At 39.0% G+C, this 25727-nt stretch overlaps 1 protein-coding gene across 1 annotated transcript in view; it reads right to left on the reverse strand.

Moving 5' to 3' along the window:
• LOC125459494 (serine/threonine-protein kinase BRSK2-like) overlaps nucleotides 1-25727 on the reverse strand; it is an 865025-nt gene that overhangs the window by 73800 nt on the left and 765498 nt on the right. The window contains 6 exon segments of the mRNA XM_059652027.1: nucleotides 9714-9762; nucleotides 15602-15809; nucleotides 16643-16703; nucleotides 18742-18892; nucleotides 19651-19748; nucleotides 21287-21451. Coding sequence (XP_059508010.1) covers nucleotides 9714-9762; nucleotides 15602-15809; nucleotides 16643-16703; nucleotides 18742-18892; nucleotides 19651-19748; nucleotides 21287-21451 — 732 coding nt within the window.

The raw sequence follows: 25727 nt of genomic DNA on the forward strand, positions 1-25727 counted from the left end.
CCACCAATGATCAGTAGCAGCAGTGTGTACTATCTTGTGCTAAAGAAATTCATCAAAGATCTTTAGATAGCACCTTCCAAACCCACACCCTCTTCCATCTTAGAAGGACAGGTATATACATTTGCACACCATCACTTTCGAGTTCCCCTCCAAGCCACCCACCATCCTGACTTGGAGGTATATCACTGTTCCTTCACTGTCACTGGTCAAATCCTGGAATTCCCTCCCTAATGGCATTAAGAGTTAACTTACAGCAGGAGGACTGCAGCAGCTCAAGGCGGCGGCTCACCACCACCTTCTCAAGGGCAACTAGGAACAGACAAGAAATGGGGGCCAACCAGTGATGACCATGCCTCGTGAGTGAAATTAAAAAAAAGGTTTGCAGGATTTGTCAAAAGAATCCCAGATAAGTATGAGAATCCAGCACTAGGATTAAAAGTAATATACCTTAAGAGAAAATGAGCAATCTTTGTTCGAAAATTGCTTTCAACAGAAAGGGAGAGAAGCACTCAGCAAGAAGCTATGAAATGTGCAGCGACAGCAGTTAAGATAGACTGGGAATTTAGAGACGAAGTCGAGCTGCAAAGGGATTTTGTACCTATATTAGAGTTAGGTTTACTAAATTAAAGTCTTGAAGAATGTCATGAATCATGAGACTGGGATCAAGGAACCATGAAGAGAATACCCATTAGTTCCAGGAAGCCTGGAAAGATATATCAGCAGGTCCTTAACCTGCAAATTACACCATGCCTTAACTGGTGGAATGTTAAGCCCTAATTTTTGTCACCCAAGAAACCTTGTTAGTTTGCTTTCTAAATTAGAAATTGTCCTTTATACTCTAAGGTTATTTCACAACAATCAATTTCTTACTCACGGGTTTAGCACTGAGTCCAAATGCCTACATTCAGTTCTTAACAAGCCAATTTAAAGCTTCATTAAACAGAAAAAAAAATCAGAGCTTAGGCTTGTAAATCTGGATTCAGCATGCTAAGATAAAGGCAATTTACAATTCTCAAACAGTTGAATATAATTCTGTCATATAAAAATAAAGTCACATCAAAGAGAAACTGAGAAACTTCAAGGAGATGTTGAAATTTATGAAAATTAAGAGGATTATGATTTCCTGCCTAATTGCCCAAAGATCACAATCTCCAATATGTATGCGTCAGATCAGTGAATCGTAACATTCATCCTGCTTTCAGGGAAAAGGTTTTGAAGCGTGCCTTGTTGTAGCAAGTTTTTTTTAGTAATGCTGCATGGTTTCTCTTGGTATTAGTGCACTTTTCCATGATGTTTTGATTGCTGAGACAGTGTTGCATCAACAGATGTCACATTTCTCATGCTGGAGAGTGAAACTTACAGTCAGTTAAATGGTGAACACAGAAGTACAGGAAAAGAAACAGGGAGAAATAAAATGAAGATGATCGGGAAGGAAGGAGAATATTTTAACAGTGGTGGGTCAAATCCAGCAATTGCTTTATATAACTTGGCACTTGTAACTAGCTGTATGACTTTTATTTGAAGCATGAGCCTCTACAACTCAGAGCCCAACATTTAAGAATTAAGCAACGTTGACAAGTCCAAATATGATTCTCCATTCAGATTGTTTTCTTTGGTAATGCAATGGGAACCGTGGCCACTAGGGAACCCACCTAATTGTAGGAGAGGAGGAAAACCTACTCTATGATGAAGCTGGAGGATGGAAGGGGCTAATGTGAATTCTTGGCCACGAGCATTAGGATGTCAATTGGTCTGCTTGATGAGCTGATTGATAACTATAATTTCTAAGTTTACAGTAATTCAAAGCTAATTCGGGGAAATGGAAGTCCCACTGCTTTTCAGCATCTCCAAAATGCTGCCCAGAAAACCTTGTTGGGTTTAGGAGCAGCCACGTTGGGACCTTATTATTGCGTCCACCTGAGGAGCTAGGCATTGGGAGCTGAAGCCATATACCTGCTCCCATGGCTTCCTCTCAGTGATCCACATTGTGCACTGAGTCAGGTTTGGCGTGGGTTCCTTTGGCCATCCTGGGCTTAAGCATTGCAAGCAGTTCACACTGCCTCTGCTTATGCTGATAACAATGAGGAACTGAAGGTTCCTGACTAACAGGCAGCTTCTGGGACTTCGACGAAATCCTGTGGAAGTCCCAAAAGGCACTTCACACTGTTGGGCTTCTCTCCATGGAAGTGACAGGCAACATGTAATATTTCTCTTGTCAGTGCCCCATTCAGGCTGATTAAATCCAGCCCAATGTGAAAGGAATGCAGGCATGTCAGAATAAACCATTTCATTCTACAAATGAACTGACTCGGCTTTTGTAGTTGCTCTTAAACAATTTCTCAGCTGTAAAGCAAACCTGTTAGCAAACATGGCTTGAGAGAAAGGTTTGGATTTTTTTTCACGATTAACACATAAAACTAAGCACCATTTTACAAAATATAAATTAAAGCATAAAAGGAGGATTCTAGTTGTGATAGGTACGCAAATGAGGATGCTGTTCTCTCAGCTGAACAAATGAATTGTAGTTTAAATAGAATCAAAACTTATACATTGACCCTGTTAACTATATATAAGCCTCTCACATTAGATTTTGTGTAAGCTTGCAGTAATCTGTATGTGGCAGTGATTTCCCTAAGAGCAGGTCCTTTTCTAACTTCTCCATACTTTGTTATCTTAAGCTTTCCTCTTCAGCTGTTCATAAAAGCCTCCCATTTCAATTTCAATCATCGGGTGATTTCCTGCTGTTTCTCTATGCTTAAAGGAAACACAAGTTCCTGAAGACCCTTCCAATCGTAAGCTGTTGTTATCGATCAAGGTTCTTGCTCTCCACAATTAGCACTGAAAACTTGCTGGTACTGCCATTGTAATTGACCATGGGAACCGTGAAGCAGCCTGCAAAAAGGACAGGGTGACTATCCTGTAGGCCTCAAATGACTCGACTACTCAATGCTATTTTGTGACTATTTTTAAAAAGTCACAAATGTTGGTACCAATAGTAAGAATAATTGCACTTCCTGAAAAGTCTCAAATACAATATTATGACTGCAACTTGATATTAAATTTTGTTTTTATAATGTTCAGTTAATAGAAGTCTGAATGTAATGAGAGGCTGGCTAGTCACACAATGGACAGTGCACTGATTGTATTACGATAAGAACTGCATTATTCCCATGCTCCAGCATCGTTAATTATCCTAAACATCCCTGGCTTGTTTCTTAAAGTTGTAGCCAGAGAACGGATTGAACAATGGCATTGCCAATTTGAATAATAAATTTAGTTGCCAATTCTTCTGATACATTTACAGCAGCATCATTGCTATAATGTAATGCATATGGAGATACAATTTGGGAGATTTACATTTCCACCCTTATGTTGCAATTGCTTGATACACATTTAAAGAAAAGTTCAATGAAACGAAATTTCTAGGGCACTGAGACAACACAGGAAAACTGACAAGAGGAAAAGCTAAAATAAAATCGAAACTACTCGTGTTAAATAAATTATACATATCTGCATTCTCTTTCTTCCCCTATTCCCACTTACGAAGTCAGCAGCTTTATTTTTAGGAACAGCTACTCCACTTCAATAAAGGAAAAAATAATCTTAAAATATTTATGGACTATATGACTCAATTGAGAAGGCTTGATGAACAGTCTGACGCAAGTTAGAATACATTTATACGCAGTGGTTTTACGAAAGGCAGTGGTTTTATGTGGGTGTGCCTGGCTGGCCTAGCATTTATTGTTCATCCCTAAATGCCCTTGAGAAGATCTGGTCAGCTGCCTTCCTGAGCTGCTGCAGCTTATTTAGTGAAGCTACATTGACAATGCTGTTAGGGTAGAAGTTCCATATTTTTTTGACCCAGCATCACTGAAAGAACAGCAATACAGTTCACAGACAGGACAGCAAACAGCTTGGAGGAAAACTTACAACTGGTGGTGTTCTCATGCAAATGTTGCCCTTGTCCTTTAATATGATAGTGCTTGTGGGCTTGTCTAGGAGCCTTGGGAGTTGTTGTGTTGCATCTTGTAGATGGCACACACTATTGTTTCCATGCCAATGAAACAGGCTGCTTTGTCCTGGATGGTGCCAAGCTTCTTGAGTGTTGTTTGAACTGCACTAATTCAGAGAAATGGGAAGTATTTCATCACGTTCCTGACTCATGCCCTACATATAGGCGACAATCTTTGAGGAGTCAGCAAATGAGTAATCCACTGTGGGATTTCTAGTCTGTGACCTGCTCTCGTGGCCACATTATTTATAGGGCTTGTCTAGTTCACTTTCTGGTCAACTTTAACCCCTTGGATGTTTATAGTGGGGGATTCAGCAATGCTGATACACTGAATAGTGAGGGATGATCGTTAGATTATCTTTTGCTGAAGATGGCCATTACCTAGCAATTCTGTGGCACAAATGTTATTTGTCATTTGTCTGCCTTAGCTTGGATATTGTCTCGGTCTTGCTGCAGTAAGTAAGAAGTCACAAAAGATACTGAACATTGTGCAATCATCATTTTCCATCCCCACCTCTGATCTTGTAATGTAAGAAAGCTCATTGATGAAGCAACTGAAGGTGATTGAGCTTTGGAGTTGATCCTCAGGAACTCTTATAGAGACATCCTGGAGCTAAGATGACTAACCTCCAACAACTTTAATCATCTTCATTTGTGCTGTGTATGAGTGATTCCCCCCCAACTCCCATTGACGCTAGTTTTGTAAAGGTTCCTGAATGCCACAGTGTGTCAAAAGTAGCCTGAATGTCAAGTGACACTCACTTTATCAGCTTGATAGCACAGTTCATGGCTCCTTCCATCATTTTACTGATTATTAGACTAGACTTTTGGATTGGTAATTGGCCTGGTTGGACTTGTCCTTTGCAAAAGACATACATGAGACAACTTTTCACATTGCCTGATAGATCCCCCTGTTATCGCCATACTGGAAAAGCTTGGGGAATTCACCTTGATTGCAACATTTCACAACCTATTCTTCAGAGACAAGCCAAAGATTGGTTAGTATGTTCGTGTGTTTACTTTTGGGACTCAGTTTTCATCTCTAATCTCTGCGTATACATGTCATCCTCTATTATCCTTCCTTACATTTTAGTAGCTACAACTCTCAGTCTTTCTTTAATTTGAGGAAAGCTGGTTAAATTGTCTCCTTTTAAAGCAATTGTATTTTGGCTGGGGAAACTTGTTCCTAAAGAAAGGGATCCTTTCCTAAATTAACCTTGTTGTGACCACTGAGGGAGGGTATGAGAAGTGGAGTGAGATCATCCCTCCTAAACTAACAGCATAACCATTTGGGGGTATCCCATCTAGAATTCTAATACTCTGGGGTTCTTGTCCATGTTGTGTGTATGGACTTTCAAAAACCAATTAATGAATTACCATCTATTAGGCTGGTTGGCAAAAGAGTAGTAGCATTGAAATTGGTTATAGATGAAAACAGAAAGTTATAGTGAATGGCATTTTTTTGGACCTGATTGTGACATAGAATGACATTTCCTAAGGATCAGTACTTGGGCCATGACTGTTTTTGACTCACAAGAGTGACTTGGATAGTTTGGAAAATTACAGATGGCATGAGGCTTTGAGGTGGATTAACATTGGGGCTTGTAATCATATGTCTGAAGTCTGGCTAATGAAATAAATGAAAATATAGCCAACAAAATTCAACACAGCAAAGTGAGAGTTGATACAATCGGTAAGAAAAATGAGACACAATATAGCCAAATTTTGCAGGACAATAGAAAGAGGTTTCTGGGGCACTCGAGCATGGAGGGATCTTTAAAGCCGATAAGACAAATTCACAAAGCGCTTAATAAAGGATGTGGGGGAATGCAGTAGAGTACCAAACAATGTATGATGAGCCTATATAAAATGCTACTTCAACCCCCAGTTAGAGTACCCAGTTCAATGTGAGGCATCTTACTTTAGGAAGGGTGCAAAGGCATGGTAGATTGCATGGTAGAGATTTATAGCAAGGGTTCTGATGATGAGTAAACTTTAGTTTTGTGGATGGACTGGAGAAGGTGCCATCATTGTCTAGTTGGAGAAGGCTAAGCAGAAACTTGGTGGAGGTATTTAACATTATGAACAGTTTAGATAAAGTAAATAAAGATAAACTTTCCCATGGCTGAAGGGTTGATAATCAGCTAGCGGTATTGATATAAGAACCAGAGGCAACCTGAAGAGAAATCATTTCACGTGACAAATGGTTAGAATTTGAAATGCTGCGGCTAATAGGGGTGGCACAGATTCAACAATAAAGGGAATTTAAAATACCTGAAGAATAAAATTTGCAAGAATATGAGGAAAGAATCAGAGAATGGGGCTAAGTGAGTTGCTCTTTCAAAGAGTTGGCAGACTTGATGGATCAAATGAGTTCCTTCAGTACTGATAAGTTGGTTGAATGGCTAAATGCTCATGGAGGGACAAACATATTTCTATTAAGCATGTTACATGAGCCCAGCATGGATTTGTCATCCCAAGCAGAAAAAATAGTAAATCATCACACATAAAGAGAACTACTTTGTTACTCCTTGGTCAAAAACTAGGAATAGTGGAGATTCAGGGATCAGTGTACATAAGTCTCAAAAATAATGTAGTCAGGTTAAAGAAAAGACCAATGGAATGTCTTTATAACTGGAGGAGTGGAATATAAAGAGGAGGATGCTCTGTCATAGCTCTACAAAGCTCACATATGAAATGCAATTTTCAATTCTAGGCAACACACTTTAGAAAGATATGCAACATTGACTATAAAACAGGGTGCCACGCCTATTCATCAGAATATTACCAGGAATTGACAGGCAAAATCTAGAAGAGATACAATAATTAGATTTGTATTCCCTGGAATCTAGAAGATAAAGGGGTGAATTCATTGAAGTTTCTACAATTTTTGAATGTAATTGATCAGTCAACCAAATACTTTTCCTACTTCAAGGATAAATAGGATGTAAACATGAACAGAGATGTAGGAACTGCAGATGCTGGAAATTCTAAGATAACAAGGTGTAGAGCTGGATGAACACAGCAGGCCAAGCAGCATCAGAGAGGCAAGAAAGCTGACTTTTTGGGCCTTGACCCTTCCAAAACGCCAGCCTTCCTGCTCCTCTGATGCTGCTTGGCCTGCTGTATTCATCCAGCTCTACACCTTGTTATCTCTGTAAACACAAACAGGCTGGAGACATTGAATGACCTACTTCACATGCATAAATGTTCACAGAGCACAAGCATCTTTCCTCCACAATTCTGGGGGACAGAAGACTTTTAGGCTCTCTTTCTTTTTCATCCCTTTTTTACTAAACTTAATCTAATACGTCCCGATCCATGATCCCACATGACTATTTGCATGTGAAATACTAGCTGGATGGAGTTATGCTTTTAAGAAACAAAGAAAATGCTGGAAATGCACAAAAGACCATGTGGCATTTCTACAGAGAGCAGACATTTTGATGTTTCATGTAAGGACCCTTCATCAGAATAGTTTTCACATGTTAAGTTGATTCCACAGAAGCTACGTGACCTATAAAGTATTGCAGGTTTTCTTATGTAGATTTTCTATCCATGTTTTGTTTTAAGGTTAACTTTCAGTGGGTTTCTGTCAGGACAGATGTATTTTATTGGCACATACTTGGACTGAGGTGCACAAGGCATCATTGCAAAGTTTGTAGGTGACACGAAAATCAGAACCGAAGTTAATTACAAGGAAGATAGTAACATGTTTCACGACGAGAGTATAGATTGACAGTTTATTTCTGTTTGATCGTGTGATATACAGCGAGAAATAATCTGATAAGGATAGCCATTATCCCACAGGATAGCTCTGATGTACCACGTTTCCTGAGTAAATCTGGTGGATTTATAACTCCAACGCAGCACAGTTTACATAAAATGACTATTTTGATTGTATGCAGACAGATATTTAAAACAGATGAAAGTATCATTAGGAACAGCAGTTAGGTACTTGTGAAGCACATGAAATATGGATTTTGAGCTAAACTGGATTCATGAATCTGTCCAAACTATCTCAAATGCATGATGTTGTCAGCAGTTTAGGCTGATGGAATGTTTGCTAGCAATGAACTTGATACAAACACCTTCGGAACTTGTATTTATAAGTTGTACAGCAACAGCTTTGTAAGAAAGTGGAAGGATATACATTTTTTATTTGAAATTCTTGCTGTTTTAATATTGTTATGTAAATTCAGCATTCATTTTAGATGCAGGACCAAAGTCTGAGCGTCATTGCATGTTCCCAGAAATAATCCAACAAAATGTTTGCACTTCTCTAGTTTCAACATTGAATGGACTGTCAAAACTCATGCCCTAGAATTTTACATGAAGAAAGACGATTTTAGTAAAGAGCTTTTCTCCACATCCTCTGGACAAAGGAGAGCAAAGACAAGAGGAAATGCGTTGGGGGGTGGGGGGGGTGGCGAGGAATTTATATACTCCTGTCAAAATACATAAATATGTTAAGTATAAAAGGAGGGGTCAGCCCAGTTTTGGAATATTAAAATGTTAATTATCAAAATTCTTGCACCAGATGAGAAAGGCAGTGTCTCTGTTTCGGCTATTGAAACAGAGTGAAATCATCCACAATAGAGTAAATTATAACGCTAATAACATAGCCTCACATCTTGTAACTGCTTATTTTTCAGACTGATCAGATTTGCACTCATCTTTTCCCTGTCAATTCTGAAAATCATTTCCAAAACGACTACTGGTCTTTGAAACAGGAACACAGTGTATTAGCCATAAGGCAGGTCTCCAGGAATATAGGGATGGTAGACACTAACAGACCAAAGTCCAGACAACTTCCTCGTATTCATGGTGAAAAGAAAGGGCAAGATTTGCATTTATACTGGGACTTCTATAACATCCTTAAGTGTTTACAGCCCAGGAAGCAGAGTCACTACTGCAAGGTAGGAAACACACAACTAATTTGCAGCTTCCACAAACAGCATTGTGATTTTCATCAGATAATCAGTTTCTCCTAACATTGATTATGAGAAAAATATTGGTTGAAACATGGAGGATAACACTTCTTTCTCTAGGATAGTGGAATCAGATTTGTACCATTCCCTTGGAAGGGCAGATAAAGGACTATATTTAACATCTGAAAGATAGTTCACCCACCAGTGCAGCATTCTCTTAACAACATTTTGGTGCTCAAGCCTCTGAAGTGAGACTTGAATCTACAATTGTCTGACTTCAGAAGCGAAAGTGTTACTGACTGAACCGTATTTGACACGAGAGACAATGACACTGGACTTGTTGACTTATTCTGGAAAGACAGGCAGACATAAAGCACATAGCCTTCAAGGGAAGCACGTTTCCTATTTTGCAATGAGAAAATCAAACTAGTCTATGAACAGCCAGCTGTGCTGTCAGTCATGAAACATTAATATATATTGACTGCCAGCTTAAATCTCTTCGACTTACTGTGATGTTTCTGGGAACCTGTAAGAATTCAAAGTTTAGCGTTCTCTTTAAAGTCACTGACAGAAAGTGTTATTACATGTATTCAAAACTCAAAAATTGACCAGAAGTTAGGCTGAAAATAAGCTCTCTATATTGAATTGCACTGATGTCCAGTCTGTTCAAAGACTGACTCCACCTCACCTATAACTAGACAATTGCATGTATAAGCAGTGAAATTCCCTGGTTACTTGTTTGCACTGATGAGAAATAGTCAGTTACTTACTCTGGGGAAGACTCTGGAGTTAGGCTTGACATCTCCTCTGGTGTCGGTACTGTAAGGGGAGAACAGAAAAGTGTGTTTAAATTAAACATAAAACCACTGGCGTTTTGGAGGGTCTTATAAGTTTGCACAAAAGCATTAACAATTATCAAATTCAATGAGCAATATATTAAGTTAGAAGCTCTGACACTTGTCAGTGACGTGTTTTCTTGATGTCCAAAAACAGACAGAGAAATGTAAATTGAATATTCGATGTTAGCTTGTTTCAAAAATTTTCTGATTTTCTCACTTTTTATCTCTGCCTGGGAAATAATAAAGTTTTATGAATCTAAATAGATTTGAATAATCTGTACTTTGCATATCAATTTGGATATTTGGTGATGGATACTGTTCTATTTGATGATGCTGATGTTAAACTTGATAATGTCTACATCACTAAATCAAGCAAATGCTTGATCCAACTGGACTGAATGTGGCAATAATACAGAACATGGTAGGCCAAAAAGAGGAGGTGCTGGGATTTGAGTTGTTAGGCAAAAGGAAGTGATGGAGATTGAACAATTACTTTTCTTCACAAAAAGGGCAATTTCTGCAGTATATTTTGGCTTATTCAGGGAATGATGGTGGCGTCCAAATGTTTAACTGAGTAAGATTCAGACTTTTGCAGGAATGATTCCCTCTCCCAGGGTCTATTTCTTCTCAAAATAAAATCTTCCCGGTTGGGGGGATCAAATATCTCAGGTTATGGTCAGATAGTCCAGATTCTCCAGCAAGTGCAATTCCTACAATCTCTAATCCATCAGGGAGTCTGGTTTTCTGGTGGTAAGTGGCTTCTAATCTCCTCATTCTTACAAAATGTCAGAGCGAATGCTTAACTTGCAATTTGTACGTGAAACAATGAGTATAAGTCAATGGGAAACTTATTATTATAACAAGGTTACATGCAGTGATGGACTAAAAGGAATAGAACTTAGAGATTGATTTCCCTCCCAGATCTTGCACTGGTGGAATTTTGCAAGGGTGGAACTTCACCTGGCCCATGACTGTTGCCTACATTTCTGTTTACTTTGTAAGGTTAGTGGAGGGTGAGAGATGTTTTGTGAGTTTAAAAGCACAGTTTAAAGAGCTAAGGAGACTGAATATGCATTGTTTTACCAGATAAATTATATTTCACACTTGCTGCAGCAATGTTGAATGGAGAGTCAGAATGACATTTGTTTTGTAAAGGTGTAAAACACAGGAAATACATAATTCAACTTTTTACTCCTGTCATCATTCTGGAGTAAGGGGGACTTTGAACCCTTGCCCACTGGAGCCATCCTAGGGAGCTAGCATAACACAGGAAAACCAACACTTAAACATTTAAAAAGAAACAATCTTCTTTCTCCTTCTGACATTCTTTGGATTTATACTGTGTAAGAAAATAATCTTTCATTGGCAGCTGCTGAACAATGGAATATCAGACAATCAAGTGGGTTTTCAACGTATTTTTGTTTTATTTTTCCTCATGAATGCACAAAATTAATATTCTACCACACCACTTTGCATATAAAATTCATCACTCAGAATGTGTAGCACAGTATTTGGCCCTATTCACGCTGGTGTTTCTATTCCAGGAGTTTTATGAATTAGCAAATTAAAACATCTTGTTTGTTTTCTGAGGTTTTCACATACATACAAACATACACATTAACAGCAGCAGTTTGAGACCACTGAATAAGGCCATGGGTTATCTAATTACTTGATGTTCCCTTCTCCCCAATAACATTTCACTCCCTTGCTTATCAATAGTCTGCTTCCTTCTGCCTTAAAAATATTCAAGGACTCTGCTTCCAAAGACTCATTGGCTGCAAAATGCTGAATGTATCAGGTAATTAAGTTGTGGGGATGATGAATCTTTGATCATTTAATTCTACTGTGGTTAAGTGGGAGGGTAAGTATCTAAAAAAGATCAATCATAACCTGAATATTTTCTATGGGCGTTATGGCAGCTTCATTGTTACGAAATGAAAGTAATTTAGGCCACATTGCTTTGGAGACTTTTTGATAGGATATATCCAAACACTCAGCTGGAGAGGACAGCCAGTTTTATATTACTGCAAAGTTCCATCATTAGTAATGGACTTTTAACTTTTGAGAATACAATGATATTTTTGCACCATAATGAGAAACCTACTTTTCCCGTAATTATTGCTGGTACTAATATATTTTGCTTAGAAAGCAATAAAAGAAAAAAATCCAAGCTATATTACAGCTAGATGGAGAAGTTATAAGAAAAAATGAGTCACCTAATTTGGAATTCACTCCAGCAAAGCAAAAATACCACAGTGTAGGAGTTAAGGGAGTGTGACTGTAGTTATATAAGCCGAAAGCAATATTAGCTGATGCAGACTGAAGTTGTGATGATGTCTGGATAAAACAGATCTTTAAAGACACAAGCTACAAGCCTTTGTCTGGTAGTTCTCAAAGAAAAGTTATATTAGTAAAGCATTTATTTTGCACTATGGCTCAAGGGAAGGCAATTGCACATTGATAAAATTAAGATGAATAATAAATCGAACTGTTCCAGAGATAAGTTGGAGCAGAGTAAAATACCACATGGAGACATTGAAACAATGTCAAAGGGAAGTATTAAATGCCCTCTCATGTGGTAGTGGGGATAGAGCATGGAGACACACTGCTTTCCTGTTTCCACTCTGATTAGTAATGGGAAGGTCAATGGGTAGACTTCCTGACCCATTACCAACTAATGACTTAAGTCAGTTACCACTTAAGGATCACAGTTCCCCTGCCGTTGCAATTAACTCTGGTACAGATGCTTGTGGGCTCACAAGAGCGATTCCTTGTTCAAAGTCACAGTGTCTGATCGAGGGACCTGGTATTGGAAAGGTCCTGGGAGATATGAGGTAGAGGATAAGCTCTACTGTCAGCCACTGCCTTCTGCCCTTGCTGCCTATCACCTACCCTTGTGACTCTTGCCTGCCATCACTCGTCCATGACCTGGGATCCAGTGACAGTCCAAGGTCTATATTAGGTGTAATACTGGCAGCAGCCCCCACCTTCTGGGGGGGGGGGGGTTGATAGCCTCTATTTGGCTGACTTTGCAGGTGACACTTCCATTCCAGAGTCTCTGCCCCAGGTAAGGCCTACCACTATCCAGTCAAGTGACCTGGCCCCCACACGTTTTTATCAGTTTCAACTAATTGAACTTTGGGACTGGGGGAGGTGCAGGAGGGAGATGGGTGGGTGGGAATGTTGTGGAGGTTGCTGGTGTTGGACTGAGGTGGACAAGGTCAGAAATCACATTTCACCTGGTTATGGTCCAATAGTTTTATTTGAAAACGTAAGCTTTCAGAGCCTCGCTCCTTCTTCGGGTGTTAGTGAAGTGGTATCAGACAGAATTTATTAGTAAAAGATCAACAAGCTAGCAGATAGCACATTTCACACTAGGAAAGGAATTGTCAGGAAATGGGTGGAAAACAGCTGCTGGGTGCCAGATAACAGAACTCATGTGGTATAATTCAGAATTAATGTTTCTTCTAACCCATAGAAAGTAAAAATTCCATTCCTTTTGAGTCTCTACATCTTCATGACAGGTTTCAATTCTCAGGCCTGGTAGAAAGGACATAGTGGTTTTGCACAGGATGTAGTATTAAAACCTCACACCTTGGCTGAATTTATGTCACCCAATGGAGATGCAAGTCCAGCTGGGAACACTGAACAGTTTGTTTTTTTGAATTTGCTTGTGACTCCTGGCCACATCATTTTTGTGCAGTCTCTCCCAGAATCAGGAAGGTTTTGGCTGCAAAACACCTCTGTACCCTTCCAATGTTGAGACACAACTGAGAGGGTCACGGGCAAGTTGTACTTCCTCCCACTTGCTCTTTGTGTGTGTTCATGAGTTTTGTAATCTTCCCCCAACACAGCAAATAGGAACAGGACTCAGCTATTGGACCCCTTGAGCTTACTCCACCATTTAATTAGACCTGAGTTGATCTCCTATTTTCAATTTCCTACACTATCTCACTATCCCGTGATTTCTTTAATTGCTGGAAAACTACTGATTTCAGTCTGGAATATACTCAATGATTAAGAGTTTTGTGGCCACTGAGGGAAGATAGCTGAGAAGTCAGAAGCATTCTGACAGATAATTGTAAAATGTTTTCACATCTTAAATGTCACTACTCCATGCTACATTGTAATGCAGTGTACTTTGAACATAATAATGCTTAGTGGGGATTTCTCTAGTAAATGTAAGGTGTCCTTTACATTGACCAGCATTATGTAATTGTTCTCATGTACTGTAATACTTTCTAGTTGCCAAAAATGCCATAAAGCATAACAAAGTGTGAAAAAACCTAGCATGTGTCCAGTCCGCCTCTCTTGTTACATTGTGTTCTGGGATTTAAATTGGAAGACAGCTCTGGCTATTTAAAAACAAAACTTACTTTTGAAATGCAAAAGCAATACTTGCACTTACTCTTATTCACTGTATGATAGACAAACTAGTTTGAACTGGAAATGGAACATCATTCTATTCTGTCAGTTTTAGGTATTTTAGCTGGAAGCCTTTGTTGTGACAGCTGTAGTATTTATGAAAGCTTGACTGGGCTTCAAAACCACATTAGCTTCAACTCAGCACGTGGTCTTTTCATCCATGAATGACTGAGATTTTAAGATGCTATAATAACAGCATAGGCTGTCAATGAGTTTTTTTATCTTAATTCATCTATCATTTTTGGGCATCACTGGCTGGACCAGCATTTATTGCACATCTGTGCTTGTCCTTGAGGAGGTGGCAGTGAACTGTATTCTTGAATTGTTACAGTTTGCTGTAGAGACACCTACTAATGCCATTTGGAAAGTAGTTCCAGGATTTCAACATGGAAATATACTGCTGTTACTTCAGTGTCACTAAGTCAGGATGGTAAGTGGTTATGATGGGAACTTGCAAGTGGTAGTGCTCCCTTGTGTCTGCCACCTTTATTCTTCTGGATGGCGGTGGGTGTGGGTTTCTGCAAAGTATCTTACAGATAGTGTACACTGCTGCTACTGAGCATCAGTGGTGGAGGGAGTGAAGCTTGTGGATGTGCATTCTCTTCATGCACTCCATCATGGCTTGCATTCCACTGACAAACCCTGTGTGAACTAACAGAAAACCAAGGCAAAGTGATACATGTGCGTTTTTCTGAAATTCAGGAAAAGACCAGACCATGGTATCTGGCTTTATGTGAAACACTTGACTTAGCTTTTGTAACGTAGCTGTTATAATTGAACTAAGTGTGAAACTAAGTTGAAAAAGGGCAACATTTGTCAACAGCTGATTATTTCATAAATATTCCTCATTGACTCTAATTCAGATCCATCAAAGTTGCTAATAATATGGGGCAAAAGTTCTTTTGTCTTACACTGGTATATTTCACCAGTGACATGTTTCTCTCTGTCTGAAATACTCTGTTTAAGCGATGCCACTGCAAGTGTGTCTACCTCCTGATATCTGGTGCTACATTTTAAAAATTAAAACCCCTATTCAGTATCGCTTGCTGAGTGTGTTACCGAACAAAAAAAATTGAATGGTGACAACTAAAAGATTAAATGTGCGTTTGTAATCTAGTCAGTTTATGTAGCTAAGGTGGGGGCTAACAAGAGGGTGAAAACAGATCCATATTTCCTCCAATAACCAGCTTTAATTATTCAATATCCACTAATCTTTAAGGTGTCTGAAATTGAAACGCGAGAAGAACTTGACTTCTCATGTTCAGCCCCCGATTCAAAATGCAAGTCATCTCTCCGTGGGTCAGTCGCAAGTAATCCCAGCTATTTCTGCTATCATGAAGAACATGATCAGAACATTTCAACATTTCAAAAGTCAAATGTTGTGAAGAACTTGCCTTGTAATTTCCTGCGATGAAATCGAGGTGATCCAAGGAAACTGTTTTTGATCGAATTCAGCCGCGTTCTCCAAGGCATCCCTCCAATACTGGGACTGGATGGTGGTGTCGGGTTCGGAGTACTCGCCGGACTCTCCTTGGGAGTGTGAACTGGTGTACCCTTTGGGGTGGGGAGGGGACTTCCGCGAGGGGAAGGGTGAGGGGTCACCTGTATTATGGGGATAGATTTGGTGCTTGGATCAGTACCAGGGATCAATCTGACAAGAGAAAGGGGGGTAATCTGGACTGAAGGAATAAACAATTGGGTAGGTGATGTGGTTGCACATTGCTGACTCTGAACGTTTTGAACCGAAGCTTTCTGAGGAGCGGGTGCTTCTGATGTTACAACAGGAAGTGGGTTAGATTTAACTGTTTGCAAAGGTTTATCTGCGAGCTTACTTTTAGCAGGAAGAGTCTGTGTCTTTGGATTGGGTTGAAACCCTAATTTTGGTTGAAGCACATTAATGGGCTTTGTTGCATTTCTATTACCGAGAGGAACTACGGAAGCATGTGCTTTGGTAAATGGGGTAAGATCAGGACTCTGGGGAGGAACAAAAAGCTTTCTAATAGGCTATGCGACAGACAACATCATGCAAGGAAAGTCAAAGGAGAAATAAAACAGACAAAGCATGGAACATAGACACCAATCAGGAAGATGGGAGTGCAGAAAACAAAAATATGTGCTGTTAGGCGGTAAGCAACATGTTATAACAAAAAAAAGTGAGCATAAGATACTGTCAAATACATAGGAATTCAAAAATCATAAGATTTATGCCAGCAAATTAATAGGAAGAGAAGCAGCACATTATATTTAATGTGTTTGATGAACTAAAAGGCAAACACATAGCCAAAGTGGCAACAATTATAAAACATAGTTAAGGGGCTCAACACATTCTTATCGTTGTTACTTTTAAAGGCAAAAATCAAGAAGCAAAAAGCATTAATTAATGAAATGCACTTGGAAGCATTATGTGGCAGGGGTATTTGATCAATGTCACTTACCCTTGGACTGCTGAGGGGGCTAGTGGAAAGGCCAGAAGATGCTCCACTTATTGACCTGGATCTGCACAGAAGAAAGTACACCAGAATCAACTCAGTATTTTACAGATTTGTCTTATAAAGAAACAAAGTACAGAGTTCATCACCCTCTCAAACAAGATGCACTTGATCCTCTGCCTCCTTTTGGCTCTGGTTCATATTATAGTGTTTTTTTGAGAAACAGAAGAAGACATATAACAAGCTAGAATTAATCTAACTTGCTCCCTTTCTCTCCTGAAGCATGTTTATTGGTTGGTTTGAGATCCCCAGACAGTCGAGAGCCTAACCCACTTACCGAGACTAGAAGCCTACTTAATGGCACAATGGTGTGCAGGTGGATGAGGGAAGGGAGATAGGTGCCTCAAAACCAGGTTTTCAAACAATGTTTATACATAGACTTTTCCAGCAGACACATTGAACAGTAATCAGCAGGGAGGGCCCTAGCTAGTTTTCCCCTCCCAAACAAGCTGTACCAATGTCCCAGCTCAGGTCAGCTAACTTACATTGTTTAGGTTTACCAAGCATTGCACTTACCAGCTGAGCCATCTGCAGATCTTGCCACATTAGCTTAATTTACTTTTGCTACACATTATTCTTGAACCATCATGTGATCCAGATGCTACAAACATTTTAGATGTGACATGGTGTAATGTGAGAGAACGAAAATTAAAAATAAATCTAGCCTCACTTCTCAGTTATATATATTAAAGTTGTCAAAATTCTATTTTCATACACTAAAAATCAGCACTTCCTACTGTAGACAACGAATGAGAAAAAAAAAATTTGCTCCAATGTAAAACTGACACATGGATTTGCTCAATACTGCCTCTGAATAATTTAATCAGTGTAAAATAAAGGATTAATTATAACCGGCACCATCCCACGAGGTGGAAAAAGGAACATTAGGAAATTTATACATGCAGATATATCAAGCAATTAGACCTGTCATATTATCCAAGGGAACACCTTTAAATAAATCATCAGAATGCCATGCATAGACTTTAGGGGAGGAAAACAGCATAGGACAGAGCATCAAAACAATCGGGAATCATTTCCCAATAATGTGCACTCGAAATGCTCAGGCTTTCAACAAACGAAAATAAACCAATTTGGGGATGTTAAAAGGTGGGGGGGAGGTGAAAGCCACCCAAGCCAGAGGTTAAACAATGCTATGGACTTGTTGTGCAACAGATACAACTCTCGCCATTCAGATGTGGGACAGAACCTCTAGGGAGTGGGGAAAAGAGGAGGAAGAGGAGATAGCTATTCCAACAACCATGTGCACTTAAGGGCATCTAATGCAGCTACCCACAGTGAGGGAGAAATCATGTGAAACACTTTTACTACCTTTCTTCTTTGTTGATTCTGGGATTGGCATCTGTGATATCCAAGCTTTTACTGAACATACTTTTACTACAGTAGGGACAGTAAAACAAAACAAAAAAAAACATAATTACATTGGTAACGAATTTAAACAGGGGCTATTTTAAAACTTGATATAAATATAGCTTTTTTTTAAAAAAACTGAGAGCCACAGAAACAAATATTTTGAGCATATCATTAAATCTCCTCAGCCCATTCAGAATAATGAAACATGTTTTAATTGTTGGTAGAGGTGCCCACGATTCCAAATACAAAATAAAGTTAACACTGAGTTAAGATTATTTTTGCAGACAGATTAAAATATGTATATATGGCAAATTTTAAAAAAAGGATTTGAAAGTGCAGCATGAACATCCAATGCTATTGTGATTCAAGACTGCACATCTTCTCTTGACATGTAACGTTCAGTCTGATCATATCTGGGCATGCTCAAGCCCACAATGCCGTGTTGTGCAATTAGCATTTGAATTGTCACCCATTCACATACAGTATCTTGATATGTAAGACGCAAGGGATGCTCTAGGTTTGTGCTCTGTAATTCATCACAGAAGCTCTTCATTCTTGCTGAAGCTAACAGAATAATCACCACACATCTTTAAAGCCGCAAACACAAAGAAAGCATCAATTCATTCCCTCTCTTAGTTGATGAAATCATTTGATACCACAATACAATGCTGTACCTCTGGCCATGCTGTGCCATTTCAATGGCGCGTCGAGCTGGAACTGGGGAGCCTCCGTCAGTAACGCTCAGTACCTCCATCGATTTCCTTTCAGGTCGTCGCTTGCCATGTCGATTTAACATTGGTGAGTCTACTCTTTTTCTAGGTGGATCTTGCAAGACCCATGACAATTAAAAATTGCATATTAAAAAATGTCACAATTAGTATTATTCCCTGCAATTTAAGGCTTCTTTTCTAAAACAATCTGAACATCAGAAGAATGCTCGAAGAAATGAATATTTAGTACTGATGAATGTTCTTCTACCATTGGCCTAGATTTTGCTGTAACAACAACAGAAAAGTGATTAGCATTCTCCATTATTGCTTGATACATTTGATAACAGGTTCTGACAATAAACAGGTTAGATAAAGGGGAGAACTCCAAACAAACTTCAACAGAAACTGTTTTACATGATTTGATTTTGGGAAAAATGTTGGCGTTTCCAGTAGGAATTTACCAATGAACTGATTATAGTTTGCATGTGGAGAATTTAAACACAACCTTGTCTAGTCACTTTTTTAAAATGTGCTTGCCCTTTGTTGAAAACATCAACTCTTGGCATTAGAAGTCTCTAGAGCCTAATAAAATATAGATTTTCATGCATGAGCATATGAATGATATGAAGCATTTCAGCTGTGAGGATATCACCCAAGCCCAGTCTTACGTGTAGTTCAGTGACCCTATTCTCTCATGCATGCACTCACACAGATTTTAGGAAAGACTATGAGATGGTAATTAGGAGTGCAAATTATTCATCAAAAACAAAGACTGGGATCATTGCATGTTTTGTATAAGCAAAACAATCATTAATTTAAAAGCAGCCATTCTGATTATATTTATAAAACTCACAGAATACCCTTTGCGCTCACCTGTATCATTTTGAGGAGGCAAATCTTCATCTTCATGGCTTGGATACCGCTCTTTCCGATCAAGAAGAAGAAAATAGATCATTTTTTCCTGATTTTCTCTGCAAATCAGAAAAAAATGTCAACAGTGGTTATCAGTCATTTAATCCCATCATAACATACCTGCACACTGTTTTATATGCATAACATGATTTATAAGCATACAATTCTACCAATTATATCATTTATCTCATCTGGCTCTAATTTGTCTATTTATAAAACTTATACATTATACTCCCACTGCCTTAAGGCACAAGAAGGTAATGTAGATAACACATGACTGTCATTGAGTCATATTCCAGTTTTAATGCAACCTTCCCAGCAGAAAAAGGATAAGTGTGCAGTTAAAGCTGCAAAGAATTGCATACTGTCCCTTTCCTATTAACTACAGAGCTGTTCCAAGAAGGCCTCACCTAACTCTGAAAGTCGACAGGCCCAGCTGCTTGGATAATGCAGGACGCTGAGTTTCACCAGACAGACTTTGCAGCCTGTTGCAGCAGGACCAGTTGCCTAGGAGATCAGGTACATGGCCTGCTGTTTTCCAGTGGTTGTCACAGTTTCTCACCAATGACTTCTTCCAATTACTTCAAGGGAATGTTAACACAACATTTGCAGATGTGGACAGGCCGCCAGGCAGTCAGCAGCTAACACCAACCACCCCCCCCCCCCCCCGCAACACACACCCACACACACTCTCTCTCTCTCTCCCAGGTAAGCCGTTCTAAATCAGTGATAACACTCACATTTACTAAGCAATGTGGAAAACCTCTGTCCTCGTCTGAGATGTGGTGACTCTCAGGTGAAACCACCATCATTCATCTCTCCCTAATGACACAGCAGCCCTGTGGTCTAGTAAAACTATCATGATGAAGGGAGAGAAAATTAATAATAACCCTAATTTCACTGCAAAATGTTACCTGTTTAAAAAGCTCTAGATACTTGGGTAAACCCAGAGCTTACACAAATGCAGTTCTTTCTCATTTTGCAAACCACAGAATCTACATCTCAAATCCATTCTTGTATCAAGGAACAGCTCTAGCTTTATGGTGGGAAATATTCTACGGTGTAAGTGAAAATGAATAGAGTGGTGACAGGAGGATGGTCAAGATAGCAACTGAAACTGCAATCTTCAAACTTATATGTCTTTACTCTAGGCATTATGCATTGACCGTATGGAATTCTGTACCATAAACATATTTCAAAAAAGAGATTGTTGTTAGTTTATCAGACCGAAATTATTTTTCAAATGTTTATTCTCAACATTCCCTTATAAATACCAATTTAGTTTAGGTCTGCTGACTAGTTGGGGTAATGAAACTAGGAGCTGTTTTGCAAAACACAGACTGCACTGAATTTAGGGTTCTTTTTAACTTTTGCGCCCTTCAGAGCAGAACAAGAGATGAGCTGCACATTTAAGCCTTTCAATTCCATTAAACAGCTGCCAGTGCAAGGCTCTATCTGGTGCAGTTTTTGATGGAATAAACAAGTGCAGCTGTAACATTTGAAAGAACCTCTCGATTAATGACAGACAATAGTTATTGTTACAAATAGAAAACTAGCACAAACATGAACGTCATTATCAAAAGGAAATAAAACTTACTCTTCTGACACCAAATCTTGCATGAGCTTGTTCTTATCTCTAAAGCAACCTAATGAGTGCATGCTGTCCAGGACGTCCGGATCTATATCCTCCAGTGACGGAAGTGAACGTATCTGTACCTTTCTTGGAACAGGTTGCTCTGGTTCAGGTTCATTTTTACCCCCACTGTAAGAACATAAAATCCCAAAATTCCAGCTCCATAAAATAAGCTGCATTAGTTGAAGCGTTTCCATCACTTAGATGTTTTCTTAACATTGCTTTACATCAAAAAAGTCAACTTGCCCACTGAGGTGGTGATGATTGCTGCTGGGAATTAAGTTTTTATTTTACAGGCCAGATAAGATTCCCTCGTGTTCTAACAAATAATGTAGTCTAATTCCAGCAAAACAGCACCCATGTGACCTCTGAATGAGAGAAGGCCAAAATCAAATTATTGTACTGTGAAGTGTACACTTAACTGCTGAAGCCATTTTCAATGATTGTATTACAATTCATTACAATCAGCAGCCTTTCTGCCTGCAGTTGAATTAAATCCAGAGACGAACAAAACATGTTCCGACTTACAGTCACCCAGTTGATTCTTCATTAAAAAAGCCTTGCCGGACTGGAAGTGACCAAGACTTCAATTTATATAAATTAATGTATTCGTTTGATTTGATGAAGAAATGCTCTCAGTTAAATATTTAACTTGAAATTTGACAATAAAGGAACAAACTAAATGTCGTGAGCCATTTATCTCATTTTCTGAGTGAAGGGAATGGCAAAGATGAATAATTAGTGTCTACATTTAGGATGCTGCTATGTCGGTAAGGCAAGTACTCAGATACAAATCTCTTACTGAATATTATACAGAACACTACCAGAATACGTTACAAATGAAAACAGAAATTGCTGGACAAAAATCAGGAGAACTGGCAGCATCTGTGATGAGAAAACAGTTAATGTTAACTCAAAAACATCAACATTTTTATTTCTTCACAGATGCTGCCAGACTTGCTGAATTCTTCTTGCTAATTTCAAATCACCATATCTGCAGTTATTTGTTTTACAGGTTACAATCTCGTTCATTCATACTCATGATTGAATTGCTAAAATGTGTTGCATTAGTAACCGTCCCAAATGGAATGCTCATTTTCAGCAATGGGTGCCCAGGTATAGGATCTTGTCTGTTAGCTTATATGACAATACTATGGCTTTCAGATGTGTACTTTGTTTTGTTTTTTTTACAAGGAGGGTTTTGACACAGAGTTGTCTCTTCCAAGCCAATAAAGTAAATAGCTTGTGATGCCCATTTACTTTTTCAAAGTTACAACAATAAAAGCAGCATGAGTGGATGGAGTCAGGCTCCCATAGAACCAGTGTTTTAGTTTAGCTTTCAGTAGCGGTTGGAGTTTTGAAGTTGGTGGTGGAAGCTGCCATATCTCTCTCCTGGCTACAGCAAAAAGCCCAAATTCTCTCTCTGCCAGAATTTTCTCTTGGTGTTTTTTTCTCCTGGAATGGAGAAACATCTCATCTGAGACGATCCATTTTACTGAATTCGCCTTTGCCAAGGGTGTATTTATGGAATGTTACTATATTGGAACAGCAGCTGATTAGTAGTTAAATAATCTATTATTCCGTGAAGTCTTCCAATAAAGTTAAATGTACACCAATTCTTCTTTCTTCGTTTGTATTTTAACCAGGTGTCACAATAAAGTGTGTTTTGTGTTAAGCCAAGTAATGTAACCAATTGAATTACACCTGGAACATAGCATCTTATACGTCTTTGAAAAAGAAAGAAGTTAGGGACTAGGCCATCTCCTTGATACATTTGTAAGGAAGTTTGATCTGGTCCATAACATATAGAAAAGCAGGAATGAGGGAAAGACAGCGGAATTAGCTTGTGTCATCCTGAACCATCTTCAGAAATGCCTTAAAGGCAACTACAAAGGTACAGGCATTGGTAATAGCACTGGCAAGTTGGCTGTTTAACCAACTTCTTAACCAATAAACAGACTATTTGCTGGAGAAGAAAAACTGAATGATGAGTGAAATAACACTTAAAGAAATTCATAAAAGAAACTATAGAAAGATCAGTCACTTCAAGGTAGTAAGTCACAACAAGATGTTATATTTTGACGAAAAATATTTTGTTTGCTTTGTTTCTCCTCTACTGAAAGAATTTAACTCATGGTTGGATATAGACACTAGCCTCCTTCTGGTCGTTCATTCTGCACAAGCCTAGGCAATGCATTTCAACAGACTAATGAACTGCAACTACTTATTATATCCAAACCCTCTCCAGTCCTCATTACTCAGCAGGAATAAACAAAAAGTTAAAATATGTGCAAAGAAGCACAAAGAATAGGAATAGGCCTTTTAGTCCACTGAGCCTGCATTAACAGATGATGTTTTTCTAAAATTAAAAACCTTTGGCCTCTATGTGGTCCAAACTCTTTCATTCTTTGTCAATTCATGTATCTGTCAAGATGCCTCTTAAATGTCGCTATTGTATCTGCTTCTGCCATTTCATGGCAGCACTTTCCAGGCACTTACCACTCTCTGTAAAAACGTGCCTCTCACATCTCCTTTAGACTTTCCTCTATTTACCTTAAACCTACGCTCCCTAGTAACTGACATTTCTACCCTGGGAAAAACGGTCTGTGTGTCCATTCAATTCAAGCCACTTATAATTTTGTAAACTTCTATCAGGTTGCACTCAGCCTCCAATGTTCAAAAAAACAAACCGACTTTGTTCAACCTCTCCTCACAGATGGGCAACTTCCTGGTAAACCTTTTCTTTACCTTCTTCAAAGCCTTCACATCCGTCTGGTAATGTGGCAACCAGAATTGTATGCAATACCCAAATGTGGTCTCACTGAAGTTCTATACAACTGCAATATGACTTGCCAATTTTTATAATCTATGTTTCGATCAATGAAGGCAAGCAATGCCGTATGCCTTCTTGACCATCTTATCTTGTGTTGCCACTTTCTGGGAACTATGGGCTTCTATACCCAGTTCACTCATCACCCTGCCCTCATCAATCATCTCTGTCACTTCCTCAAAACACTCAAACAAGTTTGTGAAACATGGCTTCTCCCACACAAAGCCGTGCTGGCTGTCTTTAATAAGCCCATAGTTTTCAAAATGTGAGTAAATCCTATCCCTAAGAATCTTTTCCAATGATTTCCTTACTACTGATGTAATGCTGACGAGTCCAGATTATCCCTGTTGCCCTTCTTAAATAAAGAGGGGCAGCATGGTGGCTCAATGGTTAGCACTGCTGCCTTACAATACCAGGGACTGAGGTTCAATTCCACCCTCAAGTGACTGTGTGGAGTTTGCAAATTCTCCCCTCATCTGTGTGGGTTTCCTTCGGGTGTTCTGGTTTCCTCCCCAAGTCCGAAGATGTGCGAGTTAGGTGGATTAGCCATGGGAAATGCAGATTTACAGGGATAGGGTGGGGATCGGTCTGAGTGGAATGCTCTTTGGAGGGTCGGTGTGGACTCAATGGGTCAAATGGCCTGCTTCCATACTGCAGGGATTCTATGAAAGAAAGAACAGTGACCATTCTCCACTCCTCTGGAACCTTTCCTTTGACTAAAGAGGATACAAAGATTTTATTTAAGGCCCCAGCAATTTCCTCTCTTGCCAAAATCAGTATTCTGGGATAATCCTGTCAGATCCTATGTAAGTACTACTTAAATGCTTTATAAAACACCCAACACCTCTTCATTTTTTTGTATGTCCGAATGCGCGAGAATATCAACATACCTTTCTCTAGAAACACCGTTCACCATGTCCTTCTCCTTTGTGAATACTGATGCAAACTATTCATTAAGCACTTATTCATTCCTCTGGCTCCATGCTTAAATTCCTCCCTTTGTCCTTGAGGAGACCCCCACCCCCTTTCCCTCAACCCTCTTGCTCCAGATATACATATTAAACATTTTCCTTCATCCAGCTGTGATAATTCTCCCTATTCTAACGCAATTCCCCCCAACCTCCTTTACATCCCTCTCTATCACGCCTGAAACATCTAAACTCCAACAACATAGTTATATGTATTAATCCTGGCATGTACCTGAGTTTTCTAGGGACTGAGGCCAATTATAGAACTTAAGGCAACCCTCACTGAGATTCACCAATTTAAGTACCAACTGAGATTATATATTGGAATCTTTCTGGTCTGTAATAACTCAGTTCTACATTGATCTTTGATACTAGTTTATTCAACCATGAGGAAAAATGTGTTTCCTTAAATTAGCTTTAGAGTAAAAGAGTTATGCATCAAAAATGTTCAAGAATAAATGAAAATCTAAAAGAATGCAAATTCATGTTTAAGTTCAAATACTGCCAAGCTATTTTGTTTCATTAGGCTTCTATATGCCAGCAACGTCACACATGATTTGTGAGAAAATGCAAAAGTCAAGCAGGTTGAATTTGCCAGAAGGGGAAA

Source organism: Stegostoma tigrinum, chromosome 17 (genome assembly GCF_030684315.1).
Source record: "Stegostoma tigrinum isolate sSteTig4 chromosome 17, sSteTig4.hap1, whole genome shotgun sequence".
Lineage (NCBI taxonomy): Eukaryota > Metazoa > Chordata > Chondrichthyes > Orectolobiformes > Stegostomatidae > Stegostoma > Stegostoma tigrinum.